At 40.4% G+C, this 25,016-nt stretch overlaps 1 protein-coding gene across 4 annotated transcripts in view; it reads left to right on the top strand.

Moving 5' to 3' along the window:
- SPIRE1 (spire type actin nucleation factor 1) overlaps positions 1-25,016 on the top strand; it is a 134,120-nt gene that overhangs the window by 50,141 nt on the left and 58,963 nt on the right. For all 4 annotated transcript variants that reach the window (XM_054814143.1, XM_054814141.1, XM_054814142.1 and 1 more), the window contains exon 3: positions 11,750-11,986. In XM_054814143.1, the coding sequence (XP_054670118.1) occupies positions 11,750-11,986 (237 nt within the window). The remainder of the gene's footprint in view (positions 1-11,749; positions 11,987-25,016) is intronic.

Below are 25,016 nucleotides of genomic sequence, written 5' to 3'. Positions count from 1 at the left end.
TATGTGTATGGCATAGTTAAAGATCATATGTGATCTAAATGAATAGTTGTCTGGCACATTAGTAACTCCTCGGACTAACATCGTAGTCCATGTGAAAATTCACATATTTCATGATCAGGTTATGCCTTGAGTGCCAAGCTCAAGTTTCCTTGCACATCTGACTAACAAAAAACCTCTCAGTAAGAGTCTCTAGTATTTTAGCTTTTTGTTCACAGGCCATATGTGTGAATTCCCATTAGTTTCTTTAGGAAAAAAGTCATGTATAGCTATCTGCCTAGGTATTGCTGACAGCTCTTCCACAAGATAGTGGAGGTAGCTGTGCATGGTTCGTCTTGGGTGGCTATGTAATAAATGCTAGCATCCCTGGGGAGATTATTCCAAGGGTTGATTGTTCTCATTGTGAATAATTTTCCTCTAGAGTCCAATCAGAATGTCCCCGGGAGTAGCTTGCACCAGTTACCCTTCGTCTTTTCCATGTGACTTCTTGTAAAAAGGGAGTCTCCATCTTCTTTGTAGCCACCTTTTAAGTACTGGAACATGGTGATGAGGTCACCCCTAAGCCTTCTTTTCTCAAGGCTGAACAAACCCAGTTCTCCCAGGCTTTACTCATATGGCAGGCTTCCAAGTCCTTTGATCATCCTGGTGGCCCTTCTCTGGACCCTGTCCAGCCTGTCCACATCTTTTTTGTATAGTGGGGACAAAAACTGAACACAGTATTTCAGGTGTGGCCTGACAAGCACTGAGTAGAGTGGGATAATGACTTCTTTGTCTCTGCTGGTGATGCCCTTGTTGATGCAACCCATCATCCTGTTGGCTTTCTTTGCTGCTGCAGCACACTGTTCACTCATATTGAACTTGCTGTCCACTAGGACCCCCAGGTCCCTTTCCACAGAGCTGCTCTCCAGCCGGGTAGATCCCAGTCTGTGCTGCACTCCTGGATTATGTTTTCCCGGGTGCAAGTCCTTACATTTGTCCATGTTGAACCTCATAAGGTTCTTTTTAGCCCACTCTTCCAGCCTATCTAGGTCTTCCTGCAGTGTGGCTCTCCCTTCCATAGTGTCTGCTTCGCCACTCAGTTTGGTATCATGATACCAAATTTGTATTGCTTTGTATGTAGTTAATGAATACTAGAAAGCAGCAGCATATGTCAGCCTTCCCTACTCCGCTCTCGTGAGACCCAGCCTAGAGTACTGTGTTCAGCTCTAGGGGCCCCAGTACAAGAAAGACATGGAGCTGTTGGAGCGAGTCCAGAGGAGGGTCCCAAAAATTATCTGAGGGCTGGAGCACCTCTTCTGTGAGGACAGGCTGAGAGAGTTGGGGTTGTTCAGCCTGGAGAAGAGAAGGCTCCGGGGAGATCTAATTGCGGCCTTCCAGTACCTGAAGGGGCCTACAGGAAAGCTGGAGAGGGACTGTTTATCAGGGAGTGTAGTGACAGGACAAGGGGTAATGGGTTTAAGCTGAAGGAGGGTCGATTTAGATTAGATATTAGGAAGAAATTCTTTTCTATGAGGTTGATGAGGCACTGGAACAGGTTGCCCAGAGAAGTTGTGGCAGCCCCCTCCCTGGAAGTGTTCAAGGCCAGGTTGGATGGGGCTTTGGGCAACCTGGTTGTGTTGGGTTTGTGTGGCAAGGTTTTGGTAGCGGGGGGGCTACAGGGGTGGCTTCTGTGAGAAGCTGCTAGAAGCTTTCCCCTGTGTCTGATAGAGCCAATGCCAGCCGGCGCCAAGGCCAAGTCAATCAGCGCCTCTGTGATAACATATTTAAGAAGGAAAAAAAACAGTTAGAGCTTTTGCAGCCAGAGAGAGGAGTGAGAAGATGTAAGAAACTCCGCAGACACCAAGGTCAGTGCAGAAGGAGGGACAGGAGGTGCTCCAGGCGCCGGAGCAGAGATTCCCCTGCAGCCCATGGTGAAGACCATGGTGAGGCAGGTTGTCCCCCTGCAGCCCATGGAGGAAGGATGAAGGGGTGTAGAGATTCCATCTGCAGCCCGTGGAGGACCCCACGCCAGAGCAGGTGGAGACACCTGAAGGAGGCTGCGGCCTGTGGGAAGCCCACGCTGGAGCAAGCTCCTGGCAGGACCTGTGGATCCGTGGAGAGAGGAACCCACGCCAGGGCAGGTTTGCTGGCAGGACTTGTGACCCCGTGGGGGACCCCACGCTGGAGCAGTTTGCTCCTGAAGGTCTGCACCCCGTGGAAGAGACCACGCTGGAGCAGTTCCTACGAAGGACTGTCTCCCATGGGAGAGACTCACATTGGAGAAGTTCGTGAAGGACTGTCTCCCATGAGAGGGACTCCATGCTGGAGCAGAGGAACGATGAGAGGAGTCCTCCCCCTGAGGATGAAGAAGCGGCAGAAACACTGTGTGATGAACTGACCATAACCCCCATTCCCCATCCCCCTGTGCCGCTGAGGGGGGCGGAGGTTGAAGCCGGGAGTGAAGTTGAGCTCGGGAAGATGGGAGGGGTGGGGGGAGGTGTTTTAAGAGTTGATTTTATTTCTCATTCCTCTACTCTGTTTTGCTTAGTAATAAATTAGATGAATTTCCTCTCTAAGTTTGGTCTGTTTTGCTCGTGACAACAATTAGTGAGTGATCTCTCCCTGTCCTTATCTCGACCTACAAGCATTTCGTTATACCTTTTCTCCCCTGTTTAGTGAATGAGGGGAGTGATAGAGTGACTCTGGTGGGCACCTGGCCCCCAGCCAGGGTCAACCCACCACACTGGTCTAGTGGAGGGTGTCCCTGCCCATGGCAGGCGGGTTGGAACTAGATGATCTTTGAGGTCCCTTCCAACCCAAACCATTCTGTGATTCTATGTTTCTAATCCTTTGTGGCACATCATTTTAAAAGGGACCTGTTGTGTTGTTACGTTTGGGCTTGTTTCTTGACATCATTGAGTTTAGGCATAAAAACTTGGCATTACGACAATTTGGCTGACCAGAGAAGTATGTTAGGAGTCAGAAGGACATATTTCTTTAGGAATGGAAGACGATGGATTTTAGGAAAGCTACAGTTAAATGAGAAGGTGTCGTGTTCCGAACTCTGCGTGAACTTGTTCAGGTGCTTCATCTGTCTCTGAAATTCATCATCTGTGAAAAGCTTGAAATGTGCACACACATACTTCTGCCAAATATGGTGAAACCAGCAAAACTTTTGTAAAGTCTGTTGAAAGCTGCTGCTGGAAAGCTTATAAGACGTACATGCAAATGTAAAACTTTAATCAAGAATTTGTATTTAAAAGAATAGCTTTCATTGTACAGATATTTTGTTTGCTTGGCTTTTGTAGTTGTTAATTTTGGGGAAGATAGGTGTGAGAAAGTTCTTGACTCACAGGAGAAGAAATGGTTTACATTGCAGCAGGTGTTTACTCACTTTAATTTTTGGATTAATTAAATTGGGGCCAAGCCTGTAGAGGGCAACTGTAGTGGTTTAAATGAAATCTGTGTGAGGTGGCTGAGAAGTTAATGCAAACTGACTTTTTGAGTAGATTGGTTGAACTGTGTAGGTATTTTGAATAAAAACAGCATTGATTTTGCATTGCTTCATGACTACCATAAATTGAACTGAATCGAAGCTACCGTAAGCATTTTATTATTTGTCTTCTATAGTTGTCTGACAGACCATAGGCAGGTATGCAATATCAGCCAAATTTAAACCAGTCACAGACGAATTCTCAGGATCAGAGCCACTGAACTAGTTTCACTGTCCTTTATACCAGTTTTCCTTGAACTGGTCACTTCTCTCACTCACTAGAAAATCTTTTGCTGTAGTTAATCTGATACTCTTGTGTAATCTAGATAAAGCCTTATTCAACAGGCTGATATGGCAAACGGCAATTTCTGCCTCTTACACAGTTTGACCACATTGGAGTTTCTGTGGGCCTGTTATGTTTTTGGTAGTCAACTAAAGTCTTTGCTCCTTCTGTTGGCTTACTCAGGGAGTTCACTTGATTGCTTTTTATTTCTGTAAAAACCCTATAGATAGATGTCGTGGCTTAACCCAGCAGGCAGTTAAACACCACACAGCCCTTCGCTCACTCCCTCCCCACAGTGGGATGGGGGAGAGAATTGGGGGAAAAAGGTAAAATTCATGTGTTGAGATAAAGACAGTTTAATAGGACAAAAAAGGAAGGGATGATGATGATGATGATAACAACAACAATAATAATAAAAAAAGAAAATATAAAACAAGTGATGCACAATGCAGTTGCTCACCACCCACCAATCGATGTCTGGCCAGTTCCCGAGCAGTGGCTCCCCAAGCCAGCTTTCCACCAAGTTTATATACTGAGCATGACATAATACGGTGTAGAATATCCCTTTGGCCAGTTTGGGTCAGCTGTCCTGGCCGTGTCCCCTCCCAGCTTCTTGTGCACCCCCAGCCTCCTCGCTGGCAGGGCAGTATGAGAAGCTGAAAAGTCCTTGGCTTGGTGTAAGCATTACTTAGCAACAACTAAAACATGAGTGTGTTATTAACATTATTGTCATCCTAAATCCAAACCACAGCACTATACCCACTACTAGGAAGAAAATAACTCTATCCCAACCGAAACCAGGATAGATGTTTAACTATATTTCATCATTTAAAAAAAAAAAAGTCAACAAAAATTTTGTTTGGACCTGACTTTATTTAGTGGAGTCAGCAATACTGAAGGATTATGTGTGCTGAAAAGAATATTAATTGATCTGGTTGGAGAGGTGGTGTATTGAATGATTTTGAGGTAATAATACTACCTGTTGATTTGTCAGATTAATACTGCATCGAAACTTTTCTTTAAAAAAAAGTCTCGTGTAAGAAGCATTATTCTGAAGAGTAGTAGCAGATTTATGGCTCTGCTGTACTTGAGAAGGGAACTAGAACAGAAGTTTGTGACATGGTCTGGTTTTGTGTCTTTAAATTAAAATAAAAAAAAATATATTCTCCTTATATTTTGAAATAGCATTTCCATACTCATTGGGGCTTTCATGAACGTAATTTTGATGTGCTTAATTTCAAAGCCACTAAGATTTTGAATGAAGTTTTGGTGCAAATTGTCTTTGTAGACTGTGATAATAAAATGTTTCTTAAAGAATCAATATGAGATACTGTGCCTACAATCCTAAATAGGTAGGGTATTTTAAGACAATTTTCAGATAGTTTGAAGCCTACAGGAGGGAAATGTAACAACATACCCATTCTGCCTATTTGTTTCAGCAAATATATTCCAAGCTTAGAATAATTAATGTCATCGCCATCTCTACCATTTACTTAAATGGGATCAGGATAACATGACCTGTATTTAAAACTGTGATATGAGTAGAGGTGTATTTAAGAACTTTCAAATGACTTTCACCATCTGTGTTACTCAATTATTGCACCTAATTCTTTTACTGGAGCTTCAGCTGTTACTGGAGTCTCCACAGTTAAATCAGGGAATTTAATTTTGTTTTTCTCTGGGGATGAACTGTCACTTTGGTGAAATTCCTTCAGGTTGGATAAATTCCTTAATATCAGAGTAACAATTTGTCTTAATCTTGGGGATTATAATGTATGAACAAAAACTAGAAGAAAAATGAGGGGTTTGTTTCAGTGTTTTAATGTGGCAGATAAAATGTAAGTTGAGACTGACACAATGGAATAAATTCTGCCTTTATTTATGCTAATAAAAGGTAGTTCTCCTTAGATAATATCTATAGTGAAACTCGAACAACCAAAAACATGTTTATAATTATCAGAACCTTTGAATAAGTTGGGTTGGAGAGTTATATTACACTTTAGCCTTAATAAACTTACAGTTAAATTACTGTTACTTTATTAGAGGCAACTGAGTCCAACAACATTTAACTGCCTAAATTTTTACATATTCACTTTAAGGGGAACGAAACAAAACCCAAAAAAGCAAACATCCCCTTTGTATGTTTTAGGCTTGTTCTGTGTCTTTCATCAGGAGTTCTTCCACTAAATCTCTCTAATGTATACCTGAATAATAAAAAGAATTCAGTAAGTAGGTCTCTCTACCCAGTTAGTGCATTCAGAGACTCATGGATATAAAATCATTTTGAAAAAGATCTCCCCTGAATACAGTAGAGAAATTTTCCTAGCTCTGAATATATCTAAACCGGACTGAATCTTGTTAAAAGGATGTATTTAATTTCCATTCATATTTATTTTCTATTAGATTCAACATACCCTGATTTTTTTTTTTGCTTTGCTTTTATTACTGCTTTGTCTTAAATAGCAAGGCTCATTATATTGCAGAAAGCAGTATCTTGTTATTTTACTAGCAAACCAACATCACTCAGAAGTTAAATAATCCTGTATCTTATGTCTATATTCTTTGGAAATGAGTGATTATCTGATTCATTGGAAATATTCCAAATCCTTGCTGCTTACCTGGAAGCACTTGGAAGTTTTTTCACTGTTCCAATTTGACAGTCTGTTGCAAGTTGCTCTAATTTAGTGAAGGTCGTATTTAAATTTAGCAGTGTCCCAAGCTATTAAAACCTGGGTAATGCTAGCCTGTTTCCACTGGGGAATGCAGTGGTAAAAACTACATTAGTGTACGTGAGGTATGCAGTGACAGCAATGCATCTCTTATAACAACCTATTTAGACATGCTCTTCCATGAGGCACTCTTGAGAGTTACGTAGGGTATCTAAGGATAAGGTAAATAACCAAAAAGTGTACTTTGGTTTATCCTAACCCTGTTATTTGTTCACCCTTCCTAAAAGCGTGGTCTTTTTCAGTTCCAGAATTGGATATTGAAGAAGCATGCGAATGACTTTGTTACAAATGGAAATGATAGCCAGGGCAATAGCTTGCTCCCTGTGTCATCTAGCTGGAGAGGAACAGTTGGGTTTACATAAGATTTTAACATGCCTGTCTTTTGGAGTGTATTACAGAATTTTAGCACAAAAACTTGTGCCTGTTTGTGTGTCTTCTAATGCATCATAGACAATTTAAGATATGTAACTCTTAACTTTAAGAGTGTCTATGGATATGTTTACGCTGTGTGTTATGATTCCAGAAGCCCAGCGTGGAGCTCCTGGCAGGCTAATGTAGAGTTGGCAGTAGGACAGGTTAGTCTTTGCAGATTGACTAAGTGCTGCCTAATACCAGGGGTGGTGGCGGAGCTGGTGGCAGAGAGGAGCTCTGCCCTAAGGAGTGCCATGGCCAGTGCCACCTCCGGGCTCTCGGCACTCCTACCATAAGGCAGAGTGATTCTTTGTAAAGTGTGTTGGAGATCTGCTGGTAAGAAACGGGAGCACTTAAAAATAGTAATTGTAGTATAAATTTTTAATAAAAAAATCTGTTACAATTCATAAAAGACAGTGCAGCAGTAATGCAAATAATGTTGTGACTGGTTGCCATATCTGACGTCCCTGTGGGAAAGTTCAAAGTTAGTTGACTCACCTTAGGAGCTGGAGCTTTACAGCGTCTTTAATCCCAATTTAGGGATACAAAACCTGAGTGGCTTTTGGAGGAAGGGAGAACTTCAGGGAGGGACAGGCATTTGAGCTGAAAAAAAGCCTTTTGCTGCTGTAAGTACAAGCCTGTCCTTAGGCTTTGTTGCTTTGTTTAAAAATTGAGGCAAGCCTAGGAAGGGGATGAAAGCTCAGACAGTGCCCTATTGTGTGTGCGGTGAGTGGGGGGAATGGCATGTTCTCATCTATGCTTCAGCAAGAGTCAGAGAGATATATGTTGAGGGGAAAAAAAAGAGTCTTCTCTGAAATTAAAAAAAAAGATAAGTGAAGTACAGTAATTTCACTCAAGACTTTTGCATGTCTCAGACATGTTTGGTTCCTATACAAAGGCTGTATATTTGAAGAGGTTTTGAGAATGTTAAATTGGCAGTGTTCATTGGAAGAACATAATTTGTGTCATATAAAAGACATAAAACCCTAATGAACCCCTTTCCAAGAGGAAGGTGTTCGGAATGGAAAGTTCCATGCAGTGTTTGTGTATGATAATAAACTGTATGGTTTGGGATTTGTTTTTGCTGCGTGTGTAAAAGGGGAGTGAGGATATTGTTTTTACATCGTGTTTGAAGTCAAAATGTTCCAGCAACTTTATCACAACTTGTTATAAAAGAACACTATAATACAAGTCCAGACTGGTGTAGGAACTGAAAGAATACTCGCTTATGGTGAGACAAAATTCCCCTTTCACTAATGATTTAAGCACAACAGAGTACAAGTTCAGTCTGTGGGAAATGTTGGTTTTTTTGGTTTTGGGTTTTTTTTTTTTTTTGGTCTGAAGCCATGACTTTCAAAAGAACTTGGTGAGAAGGTGTAAAGCATAATAATGCAGACTTCCTTGTTTATTTTTTAAGCTATTTAGCCACTGATGGATTTGCAAGGATCAGGTCCTTCACCAAAATTTAAATCAATTAGAAACAAATACGTTCTAAAATGTGAGATGCAGAAGTTGATTTTTTTTTTTTTTATTTAATCTGAATTGAGCAGCATAATTTATGGCACTTATTTCAGTGTCATACAGTTGTTTTGGTGTGTCAATATACAATTCTGTGGTTTAAAAGAGCCTTGGTAAGTCCCTTCTTAGACTTGTTTTTCCTACTATACCTCTGTTTTCACAGATATAATTGAAAACTGTGCCAGTGCTTGTCACTTGTTAGGTGCCACAAGTATTTATTTTGTGTGAAATTAGCAAACAGCGCAGTTTAGAGCCAGTGACTTCTTTGTAAATAATTGATGCTTTAAAAAAAAAAAAAAGTGATAGTCCCTGATTACCCAACTCAAAAACCCGCACGTTTATCAATTCATCCGCTCAACTGTGAAAAGCTTTTGCTTTTTTGTTTTATTTGATTTGTATTACAGGCAAAGTGACAGCACTCATGTGTTGAAGTGACAAGAGCTGACTGTCTAACTTTGTATATTATGTTTCCAGTTATATAGACATAGATGTTTTATTTGTGTGAAGTTGCATTAGTAGTTTTGTCCATGTGAAGAAGCATTGACGATTCTGTGACTTTTGTTTGATATTTGTATGGCACTTGTGTGGTTTTACGAGATCCTCTGTAAACCAGTATTGCTGAAAGTGTTAAAAGTTTTCAGTTCATGCAAGTCAAAGCAAAGTTTCTCAGTTAAGATATTTGCTGCTTTGTCTTTCAGTAAGAAGAATCTGTGATACTGGCAGACACTGCATAAATATGGTTTTGATCACGACTCCTAAATAAGGAGCTGAGAGACTGAAATATAAGTCTGAATTGGTGCTGTTCCAGCCTTTCGTGTTGTGTCAGCTTTGCATGTATTATGATATCTGTTCATAGTACGTAAAAAGTGCACAAACCATATTACTGAACTGCAAAAGCCCCACTGCTGATACATCAAAGGAAGCAGCAGCTGTCATCCAGTTTTAGCCACGGTTCTTTTGAATGCCTTAATCCTCTTCCCAAACAGGAGGCAGGGAGAGCACTGTCTTTACACCCCCCTCCTTTTTTTTTTTTTTTAAGTGTTGCTGTAGCAAAATCCAGAAGCGGTCTTCAGCAGCCATCACTGCATGGCACAAGACATTATTTTCTTTGCATCTAATTTGTACGTTTCAGTTCTCCTCATGTATGCCAAGCTCTTGCAAATTTAGTTTTTATTAAAGTTAGAAATTACTCACATTGTGTTTACTCCTAAGTGTTTAAAATATCAAAGTGATTATTCAACTGTACTTCATTTTCATTTAGGTATACTTCAAATTGGAATTAACTTGGTATTCTTTGTTCCCTTTCAGTTGCTGAAGGGCTATATGTTGAGATTGTACTCAGAACTGGAGTTACAGGAAACATAGATGCCTACTAGTAGAATATATTTTATTTTGTGAAATTTTCACATTTTCAGATTTTTTTATAACAATACAAGTTTTGCAAGACAATTATTACAAAATAGTTTCTCTAAGAAGCAAGCCAGATATGCTACAAACATAAGTTTGATCTGTTACAGCTATTTTAAAGGTCTACATGGTGCAGCATCCTGTCTCCTAAGTGGGTCATGGCAGAAGTCTGGGGAGGGGTATGAGGACTGAGCAAGCATGCAGTGATGCTTCCCTGATATACGTTGCTGTCTCACTAGCATTTTCCCAAGTCAGAAGCTGTCCTTTGAACTAAATAAAGACAATTCTTTCTTCATTAATTTGCCTAATCACTTTTCTTAACTGCATTTTAAGAATATTTTCTAAATACGTATAAACAATTTTCAAGAGAATAGCATAGGAAAATTATTTATATTTAACTGAGTTATCAAAAATATTGGAAATAAGCTATGAAAGGGTGTTTTTATGTATTGATTTTTATGTTTGTTTGTTTATTAGCCACTGCCTTGCAAAGTGAATTTGCACTGCAAAGTAATCTCAACAAAGAAATGAAGTATGCAAGTGTAAAGCTGTCAGACTACAGCTAGTTCATTAAATTGTCTGTCTAGATAAACTAATAGGATAGCATTGTAAGTCTATGCTAACCTCCAGCCTCTCAGACCAAAATTACTTTGCTGTGCTGAAATAAGTAACCTGCTACAGTCAAATTTAATATTTTAAGAATCCATTTGTGTTGTCCTATTTACCCAAATAGAATTTCAAAAAATCTGCATTAAAAAGTGCGTTGGCCAGGATAGTACTGGAAGCCAGATGAGAGAAAATGGCATTTGATGACAAGGTTTGGTATGTTTAGAAATGCTCCTGTTATTAAAGTTGCTCCAGTGCCAACTACTCCTCCACTGGAATCTGCTCATTTGTGTGACATGCTAGCCATCACAACACACAACATCTGAGATAACACGCAATAGTTCCCAGTCCTACTTCCGTTATCAGACAAGGATCTCACAGCAGCGATGTTACCTTCTTGTGGTTTACTCTTGCAAGTGCATTTTCCCTTCCGTCTCCATTAACACCCATTTCCAAACTGCTCAGTTTGAGATGCCATCTCTTTACGTCTTTAAAATGCTAGAAGCTTCAATACTACTTGTAAGGAAAATAATTAATGCCAAGAAAACATGTGCATTTAGCATTTTGGGATGTTCATGATAATTTTTTGCTAGCTTACACTGAGTAGGAGGTTGTGTGTTTGCTTTGCTCTTGACAGAGCACAAAAAAGAAGCTTTAAGTTCAATGAAAAATTGGGGTACTACCTCATTACTATGAAATCCAGTTGTTGGTAGTTTCAGTGGCATATGTGTGCCTCCACCAGCTGTGCAACAGGGAAAGGAGTTCTTGTGGGCTGATATCCCAGTGCTCAGTGAATTAATATTGGGATGTCCACAGAGGTATCCAGACACCTCTAAGATCAGTGAAGAGAGGCAGAAACTGAAGGGCAGTTTCCAAGTGTCATTAATTTGTGGGAGGACAGAGGCATCTCATGTTAGTTTATTCTTTCTTTCAATTTCTTCCCACCTGCCCCTCCAAAAAAGGTCATATGCATCTAATATAGTCTCACAAAGTCTAGAGTAATGTTACTTTGAGGTTTGTCGTATTAGAAGGAAAAAGGGAAAATAATCTAAAAAGGTCCTGCTTTTTTTAAATTGCAAATTTTTATTTCAAACTTTGAAATAAGAAAGCAGTAGGTATGTAGTACGACCTGCTTTTGCATGTTCTGTCCTGCATTACTGAAATACTACTGTAGGTATTAGGGGATCATTTTTCTCTTTAATTTTGATGTTTATTGCTCTCTCAATTGCTAAGTTTGTAATACAAACACCAGAAAAGGGTGTTCCTAGACTGACCTATTCATTCATGTAAATGGCATTAATAAATATTTCTTTTCAACTTTTATAGGTTATTGAATCACTAGGGATTATTATATATAAAGCCCTGGACTATGGTTTGAAGGACAATGAAGAGCGGGAATTAAGTCCTCCATTGGAGCAGCTTATTGACCACATGACTAATACCACAGAAACAGACGGGAGTAGGGATGAAGGATATGATGCTCTGGATGAAGGAGTGGAGGATGACGATGATGATGACAAAGACGAAGTTGAGGCCATTCATTCCTATAAAGATGTCATGAAGGTACAGTAATGGGCAGTTTATGTGATATTTCATTGGTTTTATCAATGAGAAAATCAACTCTCTTTTCCATGTTACTGTCTAATGCAATACCGGCTGTATATTTTTCTGATTTCCCTGGTCATTCTGTAAGGTTTGCTTTCAAAAAGGACGTGCAGTAGTATTTCATGTATGACAGTAAGCAACAGAAGATCCATGATCAACTTTATCATTGGATGTGCCATTAATACTACATTCTGATTTCATCCATGCACTGGATAGTCAGCTTTCCTGTTGAATTACTTTGTGTACACTTGGCTACTTCATGGGCTGTTTCAATTAATTCACCTTTTCATTAGTGCAGTATTACTTTAATTATTCCTTATCAGTTTCTTCCTTTGCCACCCTCCTCTACTGAAGCAGAGGAGTGCTTTTATATGAGTAGCTTATTTGTATGGAGTGACTCAGGATAGAGTATTTCATTGACAATCATTATGACTGTGGTTCTTGACCTGAGTTGTGAGATTTGGAAACAGAGCTTATGAATTTTAATTGCAACAAGTTCTTTAATGTTGTCTGGGCTACCGTGAACAATCATTTAAAAGTTTTAACCCTCTATTTTCTATAGAGTAGTCTTTGGTACAAATTTTGGAGCCCAATGAGCTCTTAGTAGAGACAAAGGTATTAATAAGCATGGATTTTGACAAAATTTGTATAATTGGTTTATCTCGTAAATAATATGAGTTTAATATAGGTTAGAAAATTGTATGCTAACTTGTACCAGGGGATTGAACTCTGTATATTGCTTCTTCGTAAATGCAACTCATACCTTGGGACCAGAAGTTTAGTGTGTCACAGAAATTAAGAGCGTAGTGGTGGAAGCTGAGACCAGAAGAGTGTCCCAGATAGCACGTCAGGACACATTAGCAAGCAGAAACAAGACCCCACTAAAACCTGCCACTTCTGATGGGTTGACAGTAAAGAGGGAAGCTCTTAGGAGACTGGAATGGGAGTAACTTTAGTTTGAGATGCTTTTGTATCCTCTTTGCATCAGAAATAATGCTAAACGCATAATGCTTTCATTTTTAATCCCTCCCTCAGAGAAGCAGGGGTCAGAGCAAGAAATGAATGAAATGGCCTTTCGCTCCGCTGTGATGGGGAGGGTCTGGCTGGATAAGTACTCTCCCCTTCAAGCCCCTGCCACTCCCCACCGTGCTGAGTTGGTGCCCTCACTGAGGGCAGGAGCGAAGGTTGCTTTGCTCTCTCCTCTCTTTGCAGCTCCCTGTCACACAGTCGCCTTCCCTAGAAGTGGCCAGCAGCACCCTGCTAAACCTGCATGGGAGCTGCTCCAAACAGTGCAGTGCTACATAAGAGGATAGGTGTAATGTATGCTCTTTTCCCCCCAATTTGGTAAAAATGCTGTGAATTGGTAGGACAATCAAAGCTGGATCGTTAGCGGAAGTTTCGCTTAGTGCAGAGGTGGAAGAGACATTTGTATATGCAGAGCTGAAGGCAGTGATTTGTAGAGGTGATTATTTTGCAAGTTCTTTACTTGATTTCTGCCAACAAGGAAAGATAAGTTTGGAAAAATTCTCTGAACTCCTTCAGTTACAGTGGTACGCATCCCTGAAATACAAAAAAGATAAGAAAATGTTTGGTCAGGTTTCAACTGTTAAGGCTGCTGATTGCATCTTTCTGGTTCTGTGTGTTAATACGTAGTCTGAGTTATCTGCCTATTTATGTGTTTTAAAATCAGCATCTTAACTTTTCTCATCTTTTGCTTTTCATTTGTTAACATTCTGGAAATGTACCGCTTTTGTGACTTCACCTTAGTGAACTGAAGTTCAGCTGTCATTTCTACATCATCCTAACTTTTACTCCTCCATCTCTTGGAATTCTCTTTTCTTGCTGTTGTTGCTTTTGCCTAACTTACTTGCTGCAGGTTTAACTCTGAGCTCGCCTTTATTCCCTACTCTGAGTCTTTCCTACATTGACAGTACCAGAATGGCAGCATCGTTCTGCCACATTTTTGACATCAGTGCAGATTTATAAGATCCTTTTTTCTTGACTTCTTCCTTTTTAGGGGTAAGACCATGTTTTGTGGTTTGGTTTTGGTTTTTTTTTCCCCTTCCAGTGGTAAAATATGTTACAGGCTACGCCCTTATTTACCCAGTGACCATTTCACAACAGTAATGTGTAGTCTTGTGACCATGAGGCTCGATTATTGTAATTCCCTCTTGGCAAGAATCATGGTGAAGCTTTCTCCTCTGCAAGAATCATGGTGAATGCTGAAGCAGGTTTGCCTGTTGAATTGAGCAACTGTCGTTCTTGCCTAGTCTGCATTCTCTAAATTGCAAGCTTGGAAAATGGTAGAGATGGGCTGTGTGCTACTTGTATGGATTTTTAAGGTTTCTAACTATATAGTCTCCAGTATGGACATGATTTTGTCCTTGAAATGTGATTAGAAGTTTTGTCCTTCTTCAAAAAGTGTCATTGTCAGGTCCAAGGCCTGTCTGCCACTAAGACTGAATTTTTTACCTTTAATCACTAATGTGGGTGAGCTTATTTTGTGATTAAAACACAGAGATAGATATGTGTCAGGTTTTTCTGTAATGTGAAATAGACAAGGTCAATCCTGAACCCTCCCCTAACCTGGAAAATGCTCAGTAATGTGTTGGACACCTATTCCCAAGCATTAGGGAAAGGGTAAGTACTAAATAGTACTGCCAAGATCATCGTTGGCAAAGCTCCTGTTTGGAGAAGACACAGACAAGCTTTTGTGCTGCTTCTCGGCATATTTGGTTGATTCGGCTTTTGATTTCCTTGGCAGGACCAACCTGCTGCACAGACTTCATCCACTGTTTTTTAAAAATGCATCTATGAAGAGAGGAGACGTTGGTTGCCAGATGCTTAACGTTTTTAGTCTTTGATGTATTTCGGATATGGCAGCCCTTGTGCAAATGAAGGGCAAAATAGGGACAGTAAGGACTGGATGTTTTCAGACAGATGCTTTCCTTGTTCAGGGCCCTCTTCCCTGCTCCCACCCATGGTATGTACACACCATGCACATGCAGTACAGGAAATCTGTACATTTTGGGAGCACCTGGTGTGCTGTGGACACAAGGACAGAAGCATACATACACAGTAATCCCAAGGGTTTGGGAACGCATCAGGTTGACAGCACGTGTATGGCTTGGAGAGCCTTGGGTCAACAGAAGATCTAGACAGAGTCAGCCTGGCATGCTGGGTGGTGTTGGGCTTGCTAAGGGTGTGTGAAATCCTGTCATGTGGCACCTTTATCACAGTGTGTGGCCCTCCCTGATACTGAAATGAGATGATGCAGTTTATCATCCTCTTCCAGAGTATGCTCAAACCCTAATTCTACTCCTGATCTTAATGTTATCTCACTCCTTATCACACAGATCTCTGCAGTCAGATGGTTTGAGCCAGCACCACTTTTCATGTTAACCTGGAGGTGCTTTTTAAGCTGCAATCAATATCTACTAGCCTGAGCCCCAACTCTAAACCCAATTCTAGTATTAACCTTTATTCTAGGCCAACACCCTCTTCTAATTCCAGATGTAAATAAAGCCACATAACCCTTTGATAGCAGGTTTTATTCTGTGCTGGTATTTGCTGGGCTGAACTGCCATCCTAGCCTTAGCCCTGTCAATTCTTCCAGCTTTGAACATCATCGTAGCCAAATCGCTGATGCCAGTACTAGACTTTACCTTAGCCCTTCTTCAGAGCAGAGGTGTTTTCAGTAGTATCTGCAAATCATGACACTAACCTTTGTCACTGCTTCTGCTGCCTTTTTCTGCAGGTCTCCTAGAAGATAGACAAGGAGGCAGTAGTCTTCCTGAACCAATATCTTGCTCTTACTTATGTTCACCTTTCATGCCAAAAGTTAACTCAACTTTAAAAGGAATCTTATCTGTAGCCAGGCCACACCTTCTTGTATCAGGGACAAATATAGGTGGATGGCCCCTGGTGCTCAGTGGCCCTGGTCCCAGGCCTCACCTAACTAATCACTTTTAGATAGTTCAGTAATAGTGTTGTTACTTCTGACCAAAAATTATGTGTCATGCGGCTACTGCTTCACGAAGATGAATTAGTGACCTAGGTTCTATAGTAAACAAAACTTGTACTTAGGAAATCTCCATGCAGACCTTTTAATTTGTATGAAAATTATTTTCAGAGCAGCATATACAGTATTGTGTTATCTCACTCTAATGAATGTGAACAAGATTACAGTTTGCTATAGTTTTATTGATAGAAATTAATGTTTGTGCTTTGCTTGTAAGCAAAGAGGAAGATGAAATTGTTTCTGTCAAACCCCCCATATTTCAGATATTTTAATTGTGCTTTAATCATTGGCATGGTCTCTAAAATGAGAAACTTGTAAGCCTAGGTGACTCGTATGTCTTGTCAGTCATATACTTGAACTACCTTCTTTCAGCTGGAAGGAACTGAAATTTACAGTGGTGATATTGATCTGCTTGTGTTTTGTTTTGAGTACTCTGATGGTAGTACAGATCAACTATCTATGGCATGTGTAGAATTATAGAGGAAAAGAAGAATATGTCCTGTCCCCATGCAATTACAGGTGGGATGAGAAGATGTACATTTAGATCTAAGTATTTTGGAGGCTCCCTTCTGAGTTTGAGGACATACATTATTATCATATAGATGGTATGACCCCGTGTAAGTATAATATGGGAACCCGTCAGAGAGGAACCAGAAAATGCAGTTAAAAACAAGTCTGGGTATTTGGTTTTGACAGACAGTTAAAGAGTTCATGTTACTGGAATTCAAAGGCCCATAATTTTGCCTAGTCCAAGAGGTTAAAATCTGTAAGATGCAGCTTTCTGCGTGTGTAATTCTGTTTAAGGCTGGGTTGGTTTTAGCATTTTTGTATGAGCCTGCAGAACAGTATTTATGCTTCATTTCAAAACCAGCAACTTGCAGTGCACCCTGTAACACTGAAGCTGGTGAAGATTTTGGAACCTTACTGAGATGGTAACCAATGCTCCAGATGTTGTCTATTCATTCTATATTAAAAAGGTATGCAACAACATTGGGCATTTCTGAAAATCATCACACTCAGAAAAAAGACAACAAATGATCAGCTGTCTTCTCTTGAGTCCTGTTCATAGTGTACTCAAATGTCATGTGCTAGTTTTTATCTAGGTGGATCTTCTTTTAGAGAAAGGTGATCTATGTGTCCACATGTTGATGGGGGAAAAAAAATGAAATTACAGTAGGTTGGAAGTCCTCAGTGCCATTCACTTTTGTTCTCAGAGTACTTGAGCTTGATTTTCTGGCTTGACCAAAAATGAATCATCTATCTGTGGATCTTCAGTTGTCCCCACAGACCTGGTGTCTGAGACCCCTTTTGTAATGTTGGGGAACCTCCTGTCCCAACTGTTTGTGTCCCTGAAAGTACAACTATCTAGTCTTTGTACCTTTTAAGTTCTGAGGGGGCCAGGTTCTCCTTTGGCAATTCCTTTTTGCAGTTTAACTCTTTGGGAACTCTAAGCTAGAAAGAAACCCAAAGATCTCCCGAAACGATATTGTGAACACATTCTCATATCACATTGCTATGACAGGGCACCCCCCCAGTTGATGCCTGTTTGGCCTCCGAAAGTGGAACTGCATGGCACTGGTCTGAGCAGGTAGACAGCTTGTGTTGGCACACACCCTGGCCACCCTTTCTCTCTGTGATGCATTGACAGAAGCGGGACCTCTGAGTTCAGCAGTGAAGTCCCAAGGACCAGTGCTCATCTCCTGTGCCCAGGGGCTTAAAAACATTCCCTTTTGTGCTCCTACCCTCCCAAAGCCTGCTGACTGACAGTACACCTTTTTGTATCAACTGCCCAGCGTCTTCAGACAGACGCACAGACATTGTGAAAGTCCCAGAGAATCAATTGTCGAGATTGGGTTAACAACGGAATGTATAGATCTCGACTGAATGAGACCCATCCACAGGCATTTTCTTATTCCTTCACCATTCTTTGAGCTAACTTGGAGTTGTCTTAGAAATGCAGTGACCCTGCTATTTTTCTCTTGCCCAAGCAAGCCTTGTACATCGTGGTTATTCATTCAAACCATAGTGTGTTTCTTCTGTCTGTGCTGTCAGCTTGGCTAGGATCCATGTCACCTATATTTAGTCAAAGCATTCCAAACGAGTTTTTTTTGTTTGGTTTTGTTTTTTTTAACTCCATCAGTTCCTTCATCTGTTTTGCTGCAAGACCCCTCAAACATTTGCGCAGGCACAGCTGAAGGGCTGGCCAAGTAAACTGCACTGCCGGCTGAGTCATGAAAGGAGTCAGTGTTTGAAGCTCCAGTACTGTGCAGGCCCAGGAAGCTGAGCTGAGGACAGACTGTGCAAAATAAATCAGAAGTGTGTCTCTCCGTGTTTGAGTCTTCATAATGTATGAGCAATGCATCTCCCCATTGTTGGTTTTAAAATAAAATCATTTAACAATAATAATAGGGTTTTGATATGAAGGGCTTTATAAACAGCTGCAGAGCAAATGGATTTTTGACAACGGGGAACTCTGCAAGTGAAAGGTAAGTAGAGGCAGCAGTAATTTTGTACTGTTCACAACATTTATTTTGAGAGGTTTTCCATAGAACTGCATTAAACCAAATGTACTTGTGAGGAGTCTGTCCCTCATGACTTTGGTCTTTCCATTAGAAAAAAGAAGGGCTTTTTTCCCCCCTTGCTTTAATTATTCTCATACAGAACAGTGGAAACATCCTTTCCATCGGTGTGGGCTTAGGTGGATTAGAGCGTTTTATTCCAGGCTGGGAGACAAAACCAAAACCAAACCAAAACCAAACCACCTTTTCTGCAGTGATTTTTGCCTTCCCATTATGGCTCACAGTAATGCATCTACACTGGTTAAAAAACCCTGTACCCATAAGTCACATAATTATACTGGTATAACCTGTCTAAGGTCTAAAATAGTCTGAGGAATCCAAGGAGTTGTCCAACAAAAACAGGAAACACAGATTGGGTGTTCAGATTATTTTTACGTGTGGGGAGGTTAGAATACACCTGAAATTTGTGTGTGGCCTTTATGCATCTAAAAGAAGCAGAGTAGGGCATGGACTTTTTTCCCATCTGTTTTATGCTGCAATTATTATAAATAATTTATACGTGGGTAAAAATAAAGTTGAGTTTTTAGTGGAGGTGGAAGGATTCTTTGGTGGTAATGGTGCTCTGCAGTGCATAAAATGCAGAATTTGTCATGACAGAGCTCCAGTTTTCCATTTAAAAATACAAATGTCTAAAATGTGCAGAGCAATCTGTTAGAAGTAACACATTGGAGTATGAGGTTTGATCTGAAGCATCAAAGAACCTGTGTTAGCCTGCACTGCCTAAAATAGACCCTGGAGACTAAAGTAGATCAATCGGTGTTTACTTTCACAAGGTACATTTTGTTTGATCAGATTAATTTGAAATTCTAACTAATGACTGGAAATCAGGGTAATGGTTGGTCAGTTAACACAGTAGTGCTATAGTGACCCATAACAAAGTGAAAAAAAGAGCAGAGCCATTACAAAAGTGACCCATATCTTCTTTGCCCTACGGATTAACTCCAGCACTCAGCCAGGCAATGCAGACTGACCTGTCCAAAGCTGAGGGGATCTGCCCAAGAGTCTCTCTCTTCAACACTCAACCGCCTCCCCTCTCCAGGTGTTAAAACTGGTAAGTGCACAGAAGGCTGTCATGGATTTTTTGCGTTCACTGTCAGCCTGGTAGAGACAGCTGATCTGCTCAGAAAAATTAGCCGGGACATCAGCTTGTCTTACAAGAGGGTTTGGCAAAGGTTCATCTTGTCAGAATCTAGTTTTCACCCATGTAGACTTTGTAGTTTTGGATGTTCCTGGTGTTACAGCCAGCTTTTTAGCTCTACCAATTCCTTTTGCTACTTTAAAGGCCATTTTTATATGGATTCACGACATCTTCTGTCGTGTCTGTAAGGCACAAGTCGTCTTTGATTTCCGTGTAATGCCAACATCCCATAGGGAATATCCCATGTACCTTATCAGTACTGATTGTGTTATTTACATGATGAATGTCGTATATCTTGTAGACAAGTAAATTAATGGTGACATGCAAAATTGCTGTACAATATTCTCTCCCATCTGATGTTATGTGTTGAAGGTTCCCAGTAGCTGCCCTCACAGACTGTATTCAAAACAGTACATTAACTTGTTTCTGCAGTTTTTAAGTTGTGCATATAGAGCTCTTGTTTGAAATGGGCAGTTAAGGTGATCTTAGAGCTCTAATGCTCTACAGGCACGAGAGAAGCAGGATTTATGAGATGGGGGAGAACTTCTTAATTAGGCCACCTGATTTAGCTGGGGGAAAATATGTTAGCCCTTCCAGGCTGAAACAAAAAGTCCAACAGCAGGATTTCCAAGTGCTTGTCTGCTTTAAATTTTGGAGTCTCTAACTTTTGTGATGTGTTAGAGCTTTACAATCCACCACCCCATTGAGGAGAGGAGTGAAAAGGAAAAGTGGCTGTGGAAGCTTTGCCTTGTCTAATTCTTGCCAGGACCCCAAATGACTAGATTTGAGGATGCTCAGAAGTTCTTTTTGCTGATAGCAGTTGTATAAAAACCTATAGGTATTTCAGTTGTCAATATTGCTAGTTTGGAGTCACTTCAAGGATGATATAAGTGCATTGCCAAAGAAAATGGGAACAGCGTAGATGCTACAAAATTACTTAATTCCTTATAGAGCATATTGTACTGTAACAGCAACATGGGAAAAGTAAAGAAATGGAGAGAGGGCCCTTTAATTAAGCCACTGTGATCTTCTTGCTTTTGAATTATTCAAGAGGGAGCCTTGGGCTTGAGGCAAAGTTTCTTTTGGTGTATTTATTTCAGTGCTGGTAACAGTATTAAAAGAAATGAAACATTTGGGGGAAAGTTGTTTGAATTGACTTAAAAGTACCGCTAATTTTACAAAATAATAATCTTTCTTTTTTAACTGTGTGATTTTTTTTTTTAATATGCTCTTGATTACTGCATTCCCATGATGCTATTTTCTGCTCCCCTTTGCTTAGTGTACTGTTGCATGCTGTATTTTAGAAAAATATTTAAGTGAGATAAGGCCATTTGATACAAAGAAATAAACAGCGTATATTAGATTGTGCTGTCCCCTGAAGATCTGAATCTAAAAGAATATCATATTTATCTCAAAGATTGGTCTGAAGACAGGGAATGTTTTGCATTTCTTAGTAAAAGGATTTTTACAGTAGGTTTTTGTTTAAAACATGTAGTTGCAACATCCTTAAATAGCATTGTAACAGAAGCAGTCTTAAGGGGTAGCTTTCAAAGGACTATTGTCCACAGGATCTATGGTCCTGAGTGTATTTTAAATGATTGATTTGTAAAAAATTGTAATGAAGTAACACAATGGGAAAAGCAGTATTCTTCTGGGTGATGGCTTCTGTGCATTTCTCAGGTAGCTTTAGCTTTGCCTTACTGCCTTGCTTGGGCCATACCGTCCCAAAGCTTGTGCATCTGTGCAGATGAGTCTTCTATGTGTAGTTGTGGAGAATTAACAGAACATTTTAATCTAGCCGCCTTCCTAATTACTCACGCTAACTTGTGCAGCTGAACAAAATGGTTCCAAGAGATAAACTCCCTGAATCCACTAAGTTTGGCAGAGCATTTATTGAAGGGAAGATGTAGGCTAGCCCGGAAACTATAGGAAGGCAGTGGGCATGGGAATTCAGGGATTTTGTGTGGGGAGGCAAAACAAACTGGACGAGCCAAGTAGCAACCATGGCCACTCGTCGTTTGGACACCCAAACTAAATCATATAAAGAAGAAGCTTTAGCTGAGAGATTGGCAAGGGCAGGGAGCTGAGGGATTGTGCTCAAGGAAGCCAGCTGCACGCGGGGGCAATGCTTCATATGCTGCTCTGAGTTTGCTTTGTGTAAAGCCTGTAAAAAAGGCATTAGGAAGACTTTTTTCTGAAAGCCTGGTTGGATGGAAAACAGAGGAGCTTTTTGGCCTTTGCCCTGAGGAGAGAACAAACCCCTTTGTTTGTTTTATTGTTATTTATGTATTTGCATCTCTGAGCAAGAGGCTAGAAACTTGATTTTAAACACTAGAAAAACCAGGAGTTTGTTTTATTGTTACTGAGTTCATGATGGCAAGGAAGAACAAGATACTCTGGGTGATTTAAGTCAAAGGAGACATCTATGGGGTTTTGCCTGCATTTCTCTTAGGACAAAGCAAGCTTGGAGTTGGGACAAGAAGGTCCTAATGAGCAATTATATTTGCTTTTCCTTTACAGCACGCTGAGATTTCTTGAGGTGAGGACTAAGACCAAGACTTGCTTTAGATGAGGTTCCAACATGACTCTTCTAAAGTAAAAGCCAAGTCTCTTTATGAACTGGTCTCTTCTGATCGGTTCATGTCAATCAGTCCACTATATTGTACTGTGCATAACAAACCCCCACATATGTATTTTATACATTTACACACATTTGCACAGATAGATGTAAAATATCACTGTCCTCAATCCACTTTTTAAAATGGAAAGATTATAAGGTGATACTTGAAAACATGGTGGCATCGGGGGAAGAAAATGAGCTGTAGGGTTTGCTCTTTTAAAAAACTTTTATTTTGGCAGTAGCATGTAATATTAACGAATGAAAAGCCTGAAGTTCAGGAGAGTATCAGTCAGCATGATTTATTAAGTTTTTTCATGTCTGGACAGAGGAATCGTGTCACCATAGAAATATTTTTAGTGGCTCAGAGGTAAAAAAAATAGAAAATACATTTTCCAGGCAACACACATGTTTGGAAATAAAAATATTCAGTAAGTTAATTTGCCCTTGTGTTTGCATTTAATTTCTTATGAACCTATACAGAAAGTGAAGGGATTCCTGTGTCTTAGCTTGATCAGGAAAGCTGGGGACAGTTTGTGTAAATCCCTTTAAGGTAATTTTAAAGCAGCTTTGAACGTGATGAATGTTTAAGTGAATTATGTTGATAGACAGGTTTCATTAATTAAAGTGATGTTATTTGGTGTCTTAAACAGTTGTCCTGATTTTTCATTCTGGGCAGTGTAATTGGAGGTCAACACGTGGTCTGCTTTACTTTGAAAGTAACCACTGTGCTCGTTTTAAAAGGGTGATGTCAGTCCTTTTCACGTTTGAATGTGTTAGTGAGCAAAGGAGGGCATTTATTGCAATTTCTTGTCCTGGAAATGATGCTTACTGCGTTCAGAGCCAAGGCAGTTTGCCGGGGACTTTCCAGTGAGGAGTCTGGCTGCCAGAGGCACTTGGCCTCATGGTGTCACCTTCAGCAGAAGTGCTGTGATCTGTCCTTACGGAAAACCTTTACAAAAACCAAACTGCAAAATAGTTGCGAAAAGTGTACTTCTGAATACTACGGGTTGGGTTTTCTTTCCTGCCCGGGCCCACTTTTTGTCACAGGCGGCTGAAGAAGGAGAGGGGGAGAGAGGACGTGCCAGCTCCTTCCAGGTGCTTTCCTGGTGGCCAGGGGATGCATGGCACCCATCTGCCCTCTGCCTGGCTCTAGGGTCAAGTGAGCAGGTAAACGAGTGTTGCTGTCACATCCAGGACACTTTCTGCTGTAAAGATGAAACTCAAGTGGTTTGTAATCTCCCACCGGGTATTTCTTCTGCCTGGGTGCATGGCAGTGAAATGCTGAGGTGAGATAGCTGGCGAGATAACTAGGCCACCCCCCCACTAACCTCTATTGTCTTCAATGCCTACCACAATGAAATGATTAATAATTTTCTTTACCACTCTGACAGATAAAGATAACTTCTCTTTGAGGTTAATTTGGCAGCTATCATCTCAGCCTTTTAATGAAGACGCTGCAAGCAGAGTGGTTTCTTGGCAGCTCCCTGCTGGTGTCACACAGAGTTTGAGGGAACCGAGCCCCCCTCGCTTTCCCTGCTTCCCCCAGCTTCCACTTGAAGTTGTCTTTCTCGTGGGACCCTGATGTATACTTAAGGCTACTGGCAAAAAGTCCTTCAGAAACACTTAGTTTGCAGCTTTTTGACAAGAGAGTAGTATTTTCAGCTATCTTTGCTGGCAGAGCAAGCTGTAAACTTTAACACTCATCGGTTTTACGCCAGACTCTTTGTAGATGTGACGGTACATCCTAAATTCAGTTCAGAGCTGTTGTCAAACTCCAGTTGAGGCACTTTGCTGGTATCTTAGATTTGCCCCTTTATCCATTCCTATCAAGTTTTTCTATATGAAGCTGATATTAAACCAGCTTTCGTCTTCCTGAAGGCAGCAGTGTTTGAAATAGATTTATATATTTACATTTCTAGTTACCTGTACTTTGCTCTTAAGTCTTGTTTATTTTAAAAATAACTGCCTTGAGTTTCAGCCTTCAAAAGTGACTTTATCATGAAAAATGTCAGTACAGAAAAGAGTAACCCAAGAGTAACAATTGGTCTTTGACTACGTGCAGGAGAGTGCTCTACCATGATTGCCCCTTTGATAACCTTACTCTCCATGGACTGAAGTCACTACAGTATTCATTACCTTCCAGAGATTTAATTCCTTTTATATTTCTTCTTTGGAAAGCATTGGTAAATGTATCGCGAAAAGGCATCTATTTCAACAGACATGTAGTAGATGCATCTGCAAGTGCCAGGGGTTTCAAAGGTAACTTTGAAGTTGACAGACTGAGCTGGGAGTTCCTGCCTGACTTGCAGAGATATATCTTTCATGATACGTAACTGAGAACAGGTAAATAATTATCTATGGTGCAGGTCCTTAGAATACTTGGCACAACATAGTTTAATTATTTTAAGAGCTCTGTTTGAAAACAAAGCACTCATGCAGCAGTCGACTGGAAAAGTAAGAAGGTGATTTGCCCCCCTCCATTTTCTCTTTTTCCCTTCAGATAATAAAATTTCGATGAAGAGGTGGCCGGTAGCCAGGTTGTGGTTTGTGGTTTTTTATTGTTGTTTTCATTTGTTTTGGTTTTTTGTTTCCTTAACTATTCTCTGTCAAGGACATGTCCCTTTTACTGC

Source organism: Grus americana, chromosome 2, assembly GCF_028858705.1.
Source record: "Grus americana isolate bGruAme1 chromosome 2, bGruAme1.mat, whole genome shotgun sequence".
Classification (NCBI taxonomy): Eukaryota; Metazoa; Chordata; class Aves; order Gruiformes; family Gruidae; genus Grus; species Grus americana.
The sequence above is the reverse complement of the archived record's forward strand: the minus strand, read 5'-3'. Positions and strand labels throughout refer to the sequence as shown.